The 15,592-nt window shown below is 40.5% G+C and overlaps 2 protein-coding genes across 2 annotated transcripts in view; one reads left to right on the top strand and one right to left on the bottom strand.

Moving 5' to 3' along the window:
• The window catches only part of LOC140466610 (uncharacterized), a 50,263-nt gene extending 43,712 nt beyond the window's left edge, over positions 1-6,551 (top strand). The window contains exon 5 of the mRNA XM_072562058.1: positions 5,316-6,551. Within this exon, the coding sequence (XP_072418159.1) occupies positions 5,316-5,804 (489 nt within the window). The 3' untranslated portion in view covers positions 5,805-6,551. The remainder of the gene's footprint in view (positions 1-5,315) is intronic.
• Positions 6,552-14,193: 7,642 nt separating this feature from the next.
• On the bottom strand, positions 14,194-15,093 carry tmem60 (transmembrane protein 60). The gene has a single exon (XM_072562656.1). It carries the CDS (start codon positions 14,682-14,684, stop codon positions 14,286-14,288), a length of 399 nt encoding a protein of 132 aa, XP_072418757.1. The 5' UTR covers positions 14,685-15,093; the 3' UTR covers positions 14,194-14,285.
• Between the last annotated feature and the right edge of the window lie 499 nt (positions 15,094-15,592).

Genomic DNA, 15,592 nt, shown 5'->3' with positions numbered 1-15,592 from the left:
TGTAAAATTAATTTTAATTTTATATCCTAAGACAATGCCAAATAATTTATTCTTTTGAATTAGCCAGGTTACAGACTTTTCCAGGTTAGCCAAGAAGAGAGAGAAAAACTAACCACTACTCTTAAATTGAACAGACAAATCCCTGGAGATCTCCCCCCTCGCCCATAAGGGGCACCTGTCCCAAATCTTGCAACTACTCTGGTTCCTTTCAGCTAAGGCCATGCCCCAAACCCAAGCAATACAGAAACAAAGAAAAGCTATTATTTACACATGTGAAAGTTAAAAGTGGATGCCCACCCCATCTCTTCCATACCTCAGCCCCATTCATCTTCAATAACAGAAAAAACCATCCCTCACCCAGAGAAAACAAACAAAAAACACAAATTAGTTAAAGGAAATGAGGAATTTTACATCAAAGTAATGCCAAGCCTGTAGGACCAACAACCACAAAAGGAAAGAATATACCATCATCTGTAGTTTTTTTTCCCAACCTAGACCATTTATTTCAGAGTCCAAAAAAAACCCTTGCTTTCTCTGCTGAGTCAAAATTGTAAACAGCCCCTCCATGGTTGAAGCACAGCACTGCCAGGTACCTCAGAGTATTAGCCATTCAGGTCTCTCAATTTCTTCCTGACTTCATCAAAAGATTTCCTCTTCTTGATTACAACCCCAGAGAAGTCTTGAAAAAACTTAATTTTCAACCCTTTGTACACCAGGGCCCATGAGTCTTTTCCAAGCCTTCTGCTGGCTTCCATTATTAGTTGCCTCTCTCCATAACATTGAAGTCTTGCTAGGACCAGGCGGGGCGCTGATCCAACCTGGGCCTGTGCATTGTGATTTGGTGGGCCGGCTCGCACCCGGCCCGACTTGACTCCCAACCCCCGACGCTGCGGGAGCCACTGCTCTAGGAAGCTGACCATTCTTTCACCACCTTCACTCTCTGGGACCCCAATTATCCATAATCTCTTCTCGAGGTCGTCAGCCTGGTCCAGCAGTGCCCAAACCTGGCCTTCCAGTGTTCGGATCCGCCCCTCCGAATTTTCCACCGTGGTCTCCGATACCGTGGTCCTTTGATCGACTGCCTCAACACGTCGATCCAGCATTCAGATCTCCTGCTCATGCTTTTGCTCATGCAGAGATTGGTTCTAGCGTCAACTCAATTTTCTGAGTTTTACAGACTCTGATATTAGATTCTGCTGCTCCAACAGGTTCAAAAGCACTGCCGCGGGAGTCGGGGCTGTGGCCGCAGGTGCGTCCGGCACTGTAGGGGAGTGCTCTGCTTGCTGCGATCCTCTCGCTCTCTTTCCTTTGTTCGTCTTACTCTTGTTCCCAGGACATTAGAATCGGAATTTAAAAGGTTCTAGGGTTTTTTGTTTTGCTTTATTTTACCAATTTTTCTTATGGATGATTAGTGGGTGGGTTGAAAGCCCACCTTACCTGGGTTATGGTGCAGAGCCCAGCACAGCAGACCTATCAAATCACTGCCATCTTGGATCTCCAGGAGGCATATTTTTAAGGTGAGAGGAGAGAGATTTAAAAAATATGAAGGGCAACATTTTTACAGACTGGTTCATATGTGTTCAATGAATTGCCAGAGAAAATGGTGGGTGCAGGTACAGTTATAACATTTAAAGTCATACAGCATGGAAACAGACCCTTCGGCCCAACTCATCCATGCTGACTGGATATGCTCACCTAATCTAGTCCTATTGGCCCATATCCCTTTAAACCCTTCCTATTCATAGACCCATCCAGATGCTTAAAAGACGTTTGGATAAGTTCATGAATAGGAACAGTTTAGAGGGATAGGGACTAGTTTAGTGTGAGAACATGGTCGGCGTGGACCAGTTAGACTGAAGGGTCTGTTTCTGTGCTGTGTGACTCAATGACTCTCTAACGTAAATGTACAAGATAATCCATTCTTAAAATGGATTAATGCGATTGTATTCAGCATATTTAAATATACTTTTCTCTCTCTCTTCCTTTCTTCACATACACCTCTCACGTTGCATCTGTCTCGTTGTGTGCACCTCTGTGATTCCGTCGACATTTCTCTCTCTTGAACAAGCCCCTACTTGCCCCCACCCACTTGTTTTCTGGGCATGCCCATATCCCAGCCCCTTCAAGTAATCTGACCTGACAGTGAAGGAAACAAAGGATTGGTCAGCCCAATTCGCAAAGAATGTAGCTTCAGTGTTGCCTCAATTCAATTTTTGTTCTGTAAGTCAGCTTTAACTGGTCACTGAGGCTTATCAGTCCGTGAATCAACATGAATATGAGAATAAAAAGCTGTGACTTTGTCCTTGTTCGGGGAGGCTTTGACCTGTGGGAAAACATCAGCCTCCCAAAAACATTGTGTCAGAGCACAGCTCACTCCACCTGGTGGTGAAATTGAGAACTGGTGAAATTCAGACAGGTGAACTCATATGAGAAACCACTTGATTAATTGTAACTACTAGATTTATAGAGATAAACAGCACAGAAACAGACCCTTCAGTCCAACCCAATGAGATATCCTAACCTAATCTAGTCCCGTTTGCCGGCACTTGCCCATATCCCTCCAAACCCTTCCTATTCATATAGCCATCCAGATCCATCTTAAGTGCTGTAATTGTACCAGCTTCCATTTCCTCTGGAAGTTTATCCCATACACGCACCACCCTCTGCATCAAAAGTTTGCCGCTTAGGTTCCTTTTGATATTTTTTCTCGCTAACTCTAAACCTATGCCCTCTAGTTCTGGACTCCCCCTCCCCAGGGAGAATACTTTGTCTATTTACCCTATCCATGCCCCTCATCATTTTATAAACCTATATAAGGCCACCCCTCAGCCTCTGACGCTCCAGGGGAAACAGCCCCAGCCTATTCAGCCCTCCCTATAGCTCAAATCCTCCAACCCTGGCAAAATCCTTGTAAATCTTTTCTGAATCCTTTCAAGTTTCACAACATCGGAGACCAGAATTGCACACAATATTCCAAAAGTAGCCCTAACCAATGTCCTGTACAGCTGCAACATGACCTCCCAACTCCTATACTCAGTAATGTGACCAATAAACGAAAGCATACCTTACCATTAAGTGTATAAGTTCTGCTGTGATTTGCTTTTCCAAAATGCAGCATCTTACATTTATCTAAATTAAACTCCATCTGCCACTCCTCGGCCCATTGGCCCATCTGATCATTGTAATCTGAGGTAACCTTTTTCACTGTCCACTACACCACTATTTTTGGTGTCATCTGCAAACTTACTAACTATACCTTCTGTATTTGCATTGAAATCATTTTTATACACACGAAACTCAATTATCCAATTGAGGTTCCTCTAAGTGACAGAAAGCAGTGAACCAAGCACCGATCCTTGTGGCACACCACTGGTCACAAGCCTCCAGTCTGAAAAGTAACCCTCCATCACTACCCTCTGTCTTCTACTTTTGAGTCAGTTCTGTATCCAAACGGCTAGTTCTCCCTGTATTCCATGAGATCTAACCTTGCTAAGCTGTCTCTCATGAGGAACCTTGTCGAACGCCTTACTGAAATCCATTTAGAACCCATCTACCACTCTGCCTTCATGAATCCTCATTGTTACTTCTTCAAAAAAATATCAAGTTCGTGAGACACTATTTCCCACACACGCAGTCATGTTGACTATCCCTAATCAGTCCTTGCCTTTCCAAATACTTACAAATCCTGCCCCTCTGGATTCCCTCCAACAACTTGCCCAGTGCTTGCCAATCTATAGTTCCCTGGCTTGTCCTTACCACCTTTCTTAAATAGTGGCAACACATTAGTCAACATGTGTTGGCCCCACTTTTATGCTTTTTGAAACATCCAGCACCACCACCTCTGTAATATGGACATTTTTCAAGATATCATCATCTATTTCCTCACATTCTATATCTTCCATGCCTTTCTCCATAGTGTACACTGATGCAAAATACTCGCTTAGTATCTCTGCCATCTCCTGCGGCTCTACACAAAGGCTATCAGAAACGCCACTCCCCTTCCTCTCTCGCACTCCTTTTCTCTCCTTCCTGTAGCATTTGTTTCCTGGAACATTAAGCTGCCAGTCCTGTCCATCTCTGAGCCACATTTCTGTAATTGCTATGATATCCCAGTCCCATGTTCCTCAGCATGCCGAGTTCATCTGCCTTCCCTATTTGGCCTCTTGCAAATCTCCCTGTCAGTTTATTTGTCCCCTTCCAATTCAGGTGCAATCTGTCTTCCTTGTACAGGTCACTTCTACCCCAGAAGAGATTCCAATGATCCAAAACTGTACCCTTCTCCCCTGTACCAGCTCCTCAGCCACTCATTTATCTGCTTTATCCTCCTATCCCTACCCTCACTAGCTCGTAGCATTGGGAGTAATTAAATATTACTACCCTCAAGGATCCCCTTTTTAAATTCCTGTCTAAGTTCCTTTATTCTCCCTTCAGAATCCTTTTCCCTTCCTGTAGTTAGTTCCAACGTGTTTCTGCTGGTCCTTCTCTCTCCTTGGAGAATATCTGCACTTTCTGAGATATCCTTGATCCTGGCACCATGAGGGCAACACACCATTATGATTTCTTGCAGTCGGCTACAGAAACGTCTGTCTGTGCCTCTGCCTGGAAAGTCCCCTATCACAATTGTTTGTCTGGAACCTGACGTATCCTTCATTACATTAGAACCAATCTCAGTACCAGAAACTTGCCTGTTCGTGCTGCTTTCCGAGAGTCCATCACCCCTCACATTTTTCAAAACAGCATACTTGTTTGAGATGGAGATAGCCACAGGAGACTCCTGCACTACCTACCCCTCCTATCTTTCCTAACTGCCTGACTGTATCTCTGGTTTTTCTCCCTTCCTACAACTGCTATCCATCAACTCCGCGCCCTCAGCTCCTGTAAGTTCCTCATTGCCTCTAATTGTCGCTCCAACTGACCATTGCAATCTGATAGGATTCGCAAGCAGACACACTTACTGCAGACATCATTATCTGTGACATGGAAACTCACCCTAAACTCCCACATCTGACAGGGCATATCACTCTTCTAAAGGCCATCTTCGCTCCTTCACAATCTACAGATCCAGGAAATAGCGCCATCTTTTTGCTCTTAAAAACAGTGCTTCAGGCTAACTTAGTACTTATCACTTACATTCTTAAAATTTAAACAAGAGACAGACCTCAATAAAACATATAATCCAGAAAGAACCCACTCTATTATACTAGTTTAGAAACAAAAGTTAATTCCTGTGGTGCATTAATGCACTTGAAACTACTATATTGTAAATTTGTGGATAGTTTGCATTTCTGAACCCCATTTTCTCATCTTGTTTTTAGTGTGTTCAATGGGTAGATGATGCAAAACTCAACCAGATACGAAGAGAAGGTATTCGCTATGCGAGAATTCAGCTATATGACAATGACGTATATTTCATTCCCCGGAATGTTGTACACCAGTTCAAGACTGTCTCTGCAGTTTGCAGCTTGGCATGGCATGTCCGGTTGAGACAATATCATCCAGATGCAGGAGAACCATGTGCTCAAGAATGTGCTTCTGAAGGTTCAGAAATGCCACCAGACACCAAGTGCCCTATTATCAAATTGGAGACTGATGACAAAAAACAGAGGGATGATACCACCTCTGAAGATACAAGACATCAAGAAGTAAAAATAGAACTTAATATCACAGAACTCCCAAAAATGGAGCCTGAAAGCACTGAATCACAGTTTGTAATTGAGTCAAAAGACCTAGTGTGTTCAAACACCCAAACTGACCGTGGAGATGAACAACAGCTACCTTCAGTAAAGCCAGATTTGCATGAGTAGCAACAGAACTTTTCTTACTGACATCTGTGTATATTCTTTGGAGCTTTTATTTTTTTTAAATGTATCTGAACAATGGTGTGATGTACAATATATGTTCTTGCTTATGTAAGTTCTATGGGGCAAGCTTGTTACTGTTCTTAAGACTGTTACATGGTAGGACAGAAAAGTACATGTAGCTTTGTAACATTCCTCAGTGCCTGTCCATAACTGTGAAACTTAACAGCACTTAAGGGGCAGGTGCACTGTCATACCACAGGTTAAATGGGAAAAATAAAAGGTTTTAAAAATTACTTTTTTGTTTTTAGATAAGTCATGGGAATAGAAGCAGAGTTGACCTCGGCATATACTTTTTTGTAAGCTGAGCCAAAATTGTTTCCAAATTCAAGCTTATCCATAGAGCTTATGTCAACCTAGTTGCAAGTTTGAATACTGGTATTTGTGTCAACACAGTGTAAATACATTTTTATTATAATTATGTAGTTCAATTTCAGACTAAAATCTGAACCACTTAATAAAGGTTCAGTGTACTTTAATGTTTTTATATATGTAAGTACCAAAAGTAGTAGCCTTCGGCTATTTTACAGCTGCATTATTTTATTTCACCTAACGTAGATGTGTCAAAATTTGTGTAACTGTGCAGACAAATCAGAATTTTCTCTCTTCTTTCTCTCCCAGGGGGAGGGGAGAAGGGAAATGAGTGCAGATGATCATATTCTAGATTTTAAAATAAAGGTATTCATTATGTGATGTTGTCTAAGACACTGAAGTACCAGTAGCCAACTTAAGCTAGTTTATAATGGTTATCCATTTCTTCACTAAGTTTCTGCAAACGCTGTCTTCACAAAATTCAGTTGTAATTCTAATGTATCACCAGTGGTGAACCTTTTTACTAGGCTGCCATACCTTTTTTTCAGGACAGGACAAGTTTAGAAATTCCAGCATCTATTAGCAATGTACACCACAGCTTTATTTCCCTAATGCATCAAATTAAACAAAGTTAGTGTTCTATGCCGTCAGCTCTAGTTACGTGAGACCTAGGATGATTTTTGTTTTCAAATCGTTTTCTGTCTGTACTTCATTGATACAGCAATGCAGTTTGTATGCCAGTACCAAGGGAGTGTCACACTGTCGGCAGCTCAGTACTGTCAGTAAGCTGCTGATCTCAACAAGCTTGTATCAAAGATTTTCTGGGGTTAAAAGAATAATGATTTCTCTATTCTAACTTGAATTTGGCACAATCTGCAGCATTCAACAACAATGTAAGCAACCGAACTGTCAATCCGACTGAAGAGTTATTCCAACTTGCAGAGCATAAAGAAGAAAGCAAGGATTATAATGTATGATTTAATCCATGCACTGAAAGAAAAGCTAAAGTATGTTTTTTTTAAAAATGGAAGTTTAAGTTTCAAAGGTTCTTAGGGAAAGAAGTTCCACATATGTGAAATCAGTTGTCAGGGCCAGAAAGGTTGTTCACCATTAATTATGAAGTTTCTAATCAATCTGCTCAGATTTTAAGAGACACTTCTGGAATGGATGGGACTTGAACCTCTGTCTTCTGACTCAGGTAGGGACACTACCACTGCACCTCAAGGACCCCAGTAATTATGATTTAAAATGTTGTTAATTATCAGTTACATCTGATTAACCATTTAATTGATTGCAAAATGAGAATAGTGTGTTGATCATGTCAATTTCTTGTGATTGTTTGTGCTGATTGTTCCCATACCCCTTCACAGAGACAAAGTACCACTGACAACAATTTTTGTTTATCTGCATTTACCGGCTTTTCTGGATGCCTGAAATTGCTATTACTTTTTGCTGTAGTGATGGTGAGCACCAACGGTCTTATCATTAGAACCACAAATTCTAAACCATTGCCTTTGTGTCACTTGTTAATATTGAAAATAATGTTCTGCAGTTGCACTCGATGTATAATATTAGAAAGTCATCGTGATCTAAACCGTAGCATTTATCCTGAGATCATCAGTTCAGTTTTGATAGGTGTTGGTAATGAAACTACTGTTTCATTTAATTTGGGCTGGATTTAAGTCCTTGTCATCCAACAACACAATCAAGATGGTATCATGCCACCAAATCAGATGACCATTCTTCCTGTAACATCATGGTGTTTCCACATCCAAATCTCCATTGCTTACAATGTTCTATTAATATGCATGTTAAGATTTATTGCACTTTATGGGAAGAATTGTGGGGTGATCAGGCAAGTAGAGAAAAGATGGAACAATTCATTACTGTTGTATTAAGTCAGTTCATCTCAGCTAAGCCATTACTTAAGAGCACTACAATTGTATTGAAGAAAGAAAAATGAACTTGTTTCTGGACCTATATTGTAATTAACGAGTTACATAAATGAAGTGTGGTTTGGACACAACACTAATGTTTTCCATATTAACAGTTTGGTTATAACTTGCAGCCAAAGTTTGCACATTGTAATCTGGACCAAGTGGCTGATACTTTGAGACTCAACGGTGCAAGGAGAAAACAACTTCTATAAGTTCGAATGAGCATTTTGAAATTTGTTCCCCACCAAATGTCATTATTCTGTGAAGTTCTTCTGTTCATTAATTTGTCTTTTATATGGTTATGTTTTCATCTTATCCACTTGTTCTTCACTTATCCTTTCTTTAAGGCACAATTCCTGTCGAACTACAGTTGCACATCTACCCTCTGAACAAGGTAGTATTTCTTTGTAAATTACAAATGGTGAGTATTTTACCACAGGGACATCATAGCTAAATTTGGTCATCCTTTAATCACGAGGAATTTCTACAAGGGCCATTGGCTTAGTATGTTCTGGCATTCTACATAGAACATAACAACGCAGTACAGGCCCTTCAGCCCTCGATGTTGCACCAACTTGTTGAACCAATCTGAAGCCGATCTAACCTACACTATTCCATTTTCATCCATATGTTTATCCGATGACCATTTAAATGCCCTTAAAGTTAGCAAGTCTATTGCTGTTGCAGGCAGGGCATTCCATGTCCCTATTACTGAGTAAAGAAACTACCTCTGATATCTGTCCTATATCTATCGGTCCTCAATTTAAAGCTATGTCCCCTTGTGCTAGCCATCACTGTCAGAGGAAAAAGGTTCTCACTATCCAGTCTATCTAACCCTCTGATTATCTTATGTTGCAGTTGTCTCAGTAAGTCACCTCTCCACCTTCTGTCTCAAGAAAATAGCCTCAAGTTCCTTGTAAGACCTTCTCTCCATACCAGGTAACATTCTCATAAATCTCTTCTGCACCCTTTCCAAAGCTTCCACATCCTTCCTACGCTGACCAGAACTGCACGTAATATTCCAAGTGTGACCGCACCAGAGTTTTGTAGAGCTGCAGCATGACCTTCTGGCTCCGAAACTCAATCCCTCTATCAATGAAAGCTAACACACTATATGCCACCTTGACAACCCTGTCAACCTAAGTGGCAAATTTCGCGGATCTATGTACATGGACACCAAGAATCTTACCATTAGCCCAGTATTCATTCTTTATTTCTGTTGCTCCTTCCAAAGTGAATCACCTCACACTTCTCCACTTTAAACTCCATTTGCCACCTCTCAGCCCAGCTCTGCAGCTTATCTATATCCCTCTGTCACCCACATCATCCTTCAACATTGTCCACAACTCCTCTGACCTTCGTGTCATCTGCAAGTTTACTAACACATCTTTCTATGCCCTTGGAGGTAATTTATAAAAAAGGGCAAACGGCAGTGGCCCTAAAACAGATCCCCTCCCACTCTGCTGAGGACATGGAGGTCCTGGGCCTCCTTCACCGCCGCTCCCTCACCACCTCATCAAGATGAGGAAGAACGCCTCATCTTCCGCCTCAGAACACTTCAACCACAGGGCATCAATGTGGACTTCAACAGTTTCCTCATTTCCCCTTCCCCCACCTCACCCCCAGTTCCAAACTTCCAGCTCAGCACTGTCCCCATGACTTGTCCAACCTACCTATCTTCTTTTCCACCTATCCACTCCACCCTCCCCCCCCCCCCCCCCCACTCACCTATTGTACTCTATGCTACTCTCTCCCACCTCCACCCTTCTCTAGCTTATCTCTCCACGCTTCAGGCTCTCTGCCTTTATTCCTGATGAAAGGCTTTTGCCCGAAACGTTGATTTTACTGCTCCTTGGATGCTGCCTGAACTGCTGTGCTCTTCCAGCACCACTAATCCAGAATCCTTGCAGTACACCACTAATAACTGAATTCCAGGATGAACATTTCCCATCAACCACCACCTCTTTTCAGCTAGTCAATTCATGATCCAAATCGTTAAATCACCCTCAATTCCCACACTTTTATTTTGTGCAGTAGCCTACTATAGGGCACCTTAAAGAAAGCCTTACTGAAATCCATATATGCCACATCAACCTCCTTACCTTCATCCATCTGTTTGGTCACTATCTCCAAAAACTCAATAAGGTTTGAGAGGCAGAACCTACCCTTCACAAAATTCGATTATCCCTATTCAACTTTTTCCTCTTGAGATGATTACAAATCCTATCTCTTCTAACCTTTTCCAACACTTTACCCATAACCCAAGTAAAGCTCACTGGTTTATAACTATCCGATGTGTCTTTACTCCCCTTGAACAAGGGGACATTATTTCCTCCAGTCTTCCTGGAGGATAGCAAATGTTGACATTTTCCTCTCAAAGCCAGGCTTAGTATCTTTCTACCATTATACTGTGATTGCTCAGAGACCAATGATGAGAACGGCAAAAAGTCAATACTGTGGGCTGAAAGGTTATAAGGGGTTTTGTGTAAAACTCTAGCAGAGTTGTATTCCAGCTAATAAATAATTTATTAAATAACTACACAGTAAATGTTGTGAATATGCACATTTTTAAACCCTCTTCTGCATCTCCTTCATGCACCATCTGAAACTTAAAATATTTGGGAGATAAGAATCATCTTGGATTTTTAGATCTGAAATTTGTCTATGAGAGATGTCTTTCCTTAACACACAGTGCAAGTGTCAATTGTATAAAAGAATTTAATTGGAGATAATACTGAAACCAAATGCAGTAGCTGAGTCAATGCTGAGAACAGCCTTTCGTGTTACATCATCAGTGATTTAATGTCTTTACTTACAGTAGCATGAGAGAGATTAACAATATTAAACTGATCTCCAAATTAATTTTGGAATATTGACAGTTCATTTATTATGGTGGTTTGCCTTTAATTAAACTAATTATCCTAAATCAGAGTGGAAAGAAGGTTTCACCCACCCATCAGGATCCAATTTTAAATGCATATTAGAAAATTAGAAGAATCCTATTTGATCCCGGAGGAATGTTCTTGTCTTCAGTGCCTATCTTTTTCTTGCAACTTTCCAAAGAATGGTTGGCAATCTGGTCTTTATGCAACAAAGAACGCAAGGATCTCCTTGAAGGAAAGCTGACGAATTTCTACTGCTTGCAGTTTTCTGATGACCATTCTCTTTGCCAGTATCCCTCTGGCATGTTTTATGAACCATAGAAAAGATATGGCAAAGATGGGGGCATTCTTCCCCTCTCTTGCCCCCCTACCATCCATCCATCTTGTTCATACTGTCCCAAAGACACCCAGATGCCCTTTCTAATCCTATCTTTCTACAGAACTCAGGTTACAGATCCAAGATCCAAGTGCTTGTTCAAATAATACATTTAGGGATGTTACTTAGTATCTAATCTTCAACAACTTGTAGAAATTTTCCCAATAATTGGGAAAAAAAAGAACAATGCTTTGCAGCTGCAAGAACCTCTCACCATTGTGGAACTCTGATCTCTCTTAACATGACCCTTTGCACTCAAGATCAGCGATGCGATGTAGCCAGATTCATTGTGAATGAACATCAATAATGGCTGGCTGGGCTGGGAGAAGCGAAAGGATAATACACAAGCCAGAATCAGAGGAACAAATAAATGGGGTACTGGGTGAATTTGTGGGGCTGTAGGAACTTAGAAAATGGGGAATTTCATAAAGGAATTTGAACAATAAGGGAAGATTCGAGTTTAGATACTGATGAACTAGGTGAAATTCTAGACCAGCAAGGAAGAGGGTGATGGATGAGCAGGAATGGATTGGAATAAGATAGCATTGTTTTGGATTAGGTTAGTTGCTAAGAGAATATACCCAGTACTTAACAGAAAACAGCACTAGCATGTTCAGTATTTCTTATGAAGAAAGAAAAAGAATAATAGAAGTTTGTTTAAAAACTGTGAAGTTTAATAAAAGTATGTGGGGGCTTCCATTAAGGCCCAAAAATAATAACTGCAAAGAATAACATTTATATATAGTTTTTCACGACATTCAACATCTGTGCCAAAATTTTTGAAACAAATGTTGAAGCTGGAGAAACTCAGCCTCTGTCAGAACTTTTTTTTAAAATTCCAGCACCTTTCAGTTCTGCATTCAACAGTAACTTTTTCTTTCTCAGGTGCTGCTAGATCTGCGTTTCTCCAGCATTCTGTTTGCTAAATCAGAGTGGAAGGAACGTTTCATCCAACCATCTTAATCTAATTCTAAATACATACATAATAGAAAATAGGTTCAGATTCCACATTTTGCTCTTATGTACTTTTTGAAATAAGTTTTAAAAACCAGTTAGCTAATTTGAGCTCAGCATCACTCCACAAACAGCAATGTAATAATTATCAGAGAACTTGTAATTTGTTTTCTGAGCTGTTGTTCGAGGCCAAATAATGACCAGGACACTGGGAAATTTCCCCATTCTTTGTCAAATATTACCTACATTCACCTAACCAGACATGGTGCCACGTTTCAACATTTCATCTGAAAAATTGCATTTCTGAGAGCTCAACATTCCCTCTACGTCAACCTCAAATTGTGTGCTTTAAGAGTGGAGAGAAACGTCAACCTCAAATTGTGTGCTTTAAGAGTGGAGAGAGAATGTAGAGTTCATTGACAGAAAGGTTGAGCCAAATGATAGCTACATAAAAGGAGAAGAATCAAAAGTTATGCTGGTTAGATGAAGCACAATGGGAGAAGGCTCATAGAGTATAGACACCACCATGGTCCAGTGCTGTTCAGTCTACGGAGATTGGGAAATGTAGAAAATATACCTTTCAGTCTGACAGTGGAAACTGTGGAGGAGGGCAGAAAATGATGGGGAGATGGTTGTGGGTGGGAGGGGGTGGGGGTTGACATTCCAGAAAAATAACAATTGTAAATCACACTTTGTCCTCCCACTGGTCGGGGTAATTTGCCCTAACTAGCTGTCTGAGTGGGGTATTTTCTTGAGTGAATTTGTTACCCATCCCCTAGTATTTTTAGCATTTGTGTTGATGGTTCCTGCAATATTCTGCCTAGAACAATAACCCTGATACACACCCTACTATAGGGATGATCTTGTAGAATGGGACTGGTTGAAGCCTCCATAAAGAGCCTGTCTTCTTGACCTTGTCTAAAGTGTGGTGAATTTCAGGTTAAATTCCCAACCAGTTGTCTCTCTCTCTCTCTCTCTCTCACTGAGAGCAGCCCTATGGTTCTCTTGAGACAAAGGCAACTTTAGAGTTGGGTGTTAAATGGAATGTATAACAGGTTCTTTCCCAAATTGTGGGTGGGTTTGGGGGTGTATGATAGGGAGCATTTGTATCCCTGACCTACCCTATTCCTAAGTGGGTAAGGTGAGCACTGCTACAGTTACTGATATTTTCTAATCAGCCTGTTCAGAGATGTTGTTATACACCACTGACACAAGTGGCACTTGAACCTAGACCTCCTGCCTTACAGGAAAGGGTACTTACCACATTATTACTCACTGTATCTTTCACAGTCCACGTTTCGTTTTGGAAATATGCCCATGGTATAAAAAAACCTTGCATATTGTTGACATTTAATACAGCAAGTGACTGGAAAAGATATGTGCATTATTTGGATTTTGTGGGAATTTAACAATATTGCAATCCTGTCATCAACTGCTTGCTTAATAAGCTATATTTTGAATGTGCTTCAATTCAGTGCTGCAGCCTTTACCAAATACTACTAGTAGATATGCAATAGGTCAATTCATTACAATTATCCTCGAATTGAGCAAATTGTGATATATAAATTAGTTAGAAATAAGGCTATTTTCTGAATTTGTGCTTTATAAATAAAAAAATTAAAGCATTAACCACAAACTTTTCATACAGAAAAAGGGCCGTTCCCATGTTAGTGTAATTATCAAAACGTAAGAAAGGCTTTGAATTTCGCCAATTGTAGACTTTGCTTGAACGAACTCGTGATATGACTACATCCATTTCTGATTTTTCCGTGATTATACATGATAACTTCACAAAGCTCGATGAAAGCAGCCGCAAATTGTGACATTTACAGAGCGGGACACAAATTTAAAAACAATTATAATACACTGTCCAATAAGTTTTTCGGTATATTTATTTGGAGTCCCGCATCAACTACTGATGCTGGGGCAATAATTAGGGTCACAACCAGAGGCTACAAACTGTCCACTAGTCTTGTCTCATAGAATACATATTATAGAGTAGATCACCAACTGCTCCAATGAGCAAGAGCCAGAGTGGTATAAAAACGAAAGTGAGTTTCATTTGTGAGAAATGTTCCAGTCTGGCGCTCAGTGCCAACAGAAAACTTAGTTTAAGCAGCATAGCGCAGAAATACCAGATCTCTTTCTTGAGATTATTACTGTTCCTGTCATAGCCCGATTTGCATCTCCCTATAATCTTTACGATCGACATCATTAATAAAATGGTATCAAAAATCCAGAGCGGGATGAATATGAGGATCCAGTTCCAAGGAGCTTTATCGTCCAATTTCAGGACCAACACAATTAAGAAGAGCAGGGTAAAGAGCCAAGTCATTAAAACCCTCTGTGCTAATGACATTCTCATTTAAAACTGCTGCAGGAAATACTGCCCGCCTTTTGAATGTCTGCCCGATGTTTCAACAAATGTTACGATATTGTTGTCCAGGTTTCATTTCATATTTTACATAAACAGTCTCTTACGTCAGTGCCAACTGCTCTCAATTACATTTGCACGGCGGTTTCTCCATTTTATTCTTCATGATACTTTGCCTAATAACATCGACTTCGTAACATCCGAATGTAGACTTAAAAAAAAATCACCGCTTGGCCATCGTTACAAAGATGTCAAATATGAATCGGATTCGGGTTAACAAGGCTACGAACGACAGGCGAAGCTGCAGCTTATTCTTTCGCAGACTCTCCTTGCAGGACCCGAGCTTTCCTCTCCCTTTCGACTAAAGCGAAAACAACATGTAGCCTTTGTCTCACGCAGAGTCACGCCCAAGGCGTGCACGATTGGTGGTTTAAAATATTTTTTCGAATATATTCTGTTTGCAATTGCGATATCATACTGTCAATCAGCCATATGGTACACTTCCGGGAACGATCATCAGAGGCCTTTCTAAAACAGTAACGTTGTGCGCTTATTGGATATATGCCGTTTTCTATGGATGGTTTAATTGTAATTACTTAACTTGTCAATAATAAATTTCAAGAATTTTACTTACAGTGCAATTTTATGGAGGGCTGACATAAAATCAATGTTCTTAAAATTAAACTAATTTTAATCTAAGCTTTAAATAAGGTAACTTTTGGAATACATCGTTAAGAATTTAGGGAAATTAATTTACCGGTTTAGGATTATCTGGCTGGTTAAATTAATGTGGTAACAGCTTGGCATTGATATTGTGGTAGAATCGTTAGGCGAGGCGACGTATTCCATCAAGTGGAAGAGCTTAGGTAGTTGCAAGGAATGGGGTTGTTCTTATAAAG

The sequence above is a fragment of the Chiloscyllium punctatum genome, chromosome 44 (genome assembly GCF_047496795.1).
Source record: "Chiloscyllium punctatum isolate Juve2018m chromosome 44, sChiPun1.3, whole genome shotgun sequence".
In the NCBI taxonomy this organism is placed as follows: Eukaryota; Metazoa; Chordata; class Chondrichthyes; order Orectolobiformes; family Hemiscylliidae; genus Chiloscyllium; species Chiloscyllium punctatum.
Note: the sequence above shows the minus strand (reverse complement) of the source record. Positions and strands in the feature narration are given on the sequence as shown.

Coding starts and splice junctions, on each gene's coding strand:
- tmem60 (XM_072562656.1), bottom strand. CDS start 14,684: ATGAGAATGTCATTAGCACAGAGGGTTTTAATGACTTGGCTCTTTACC.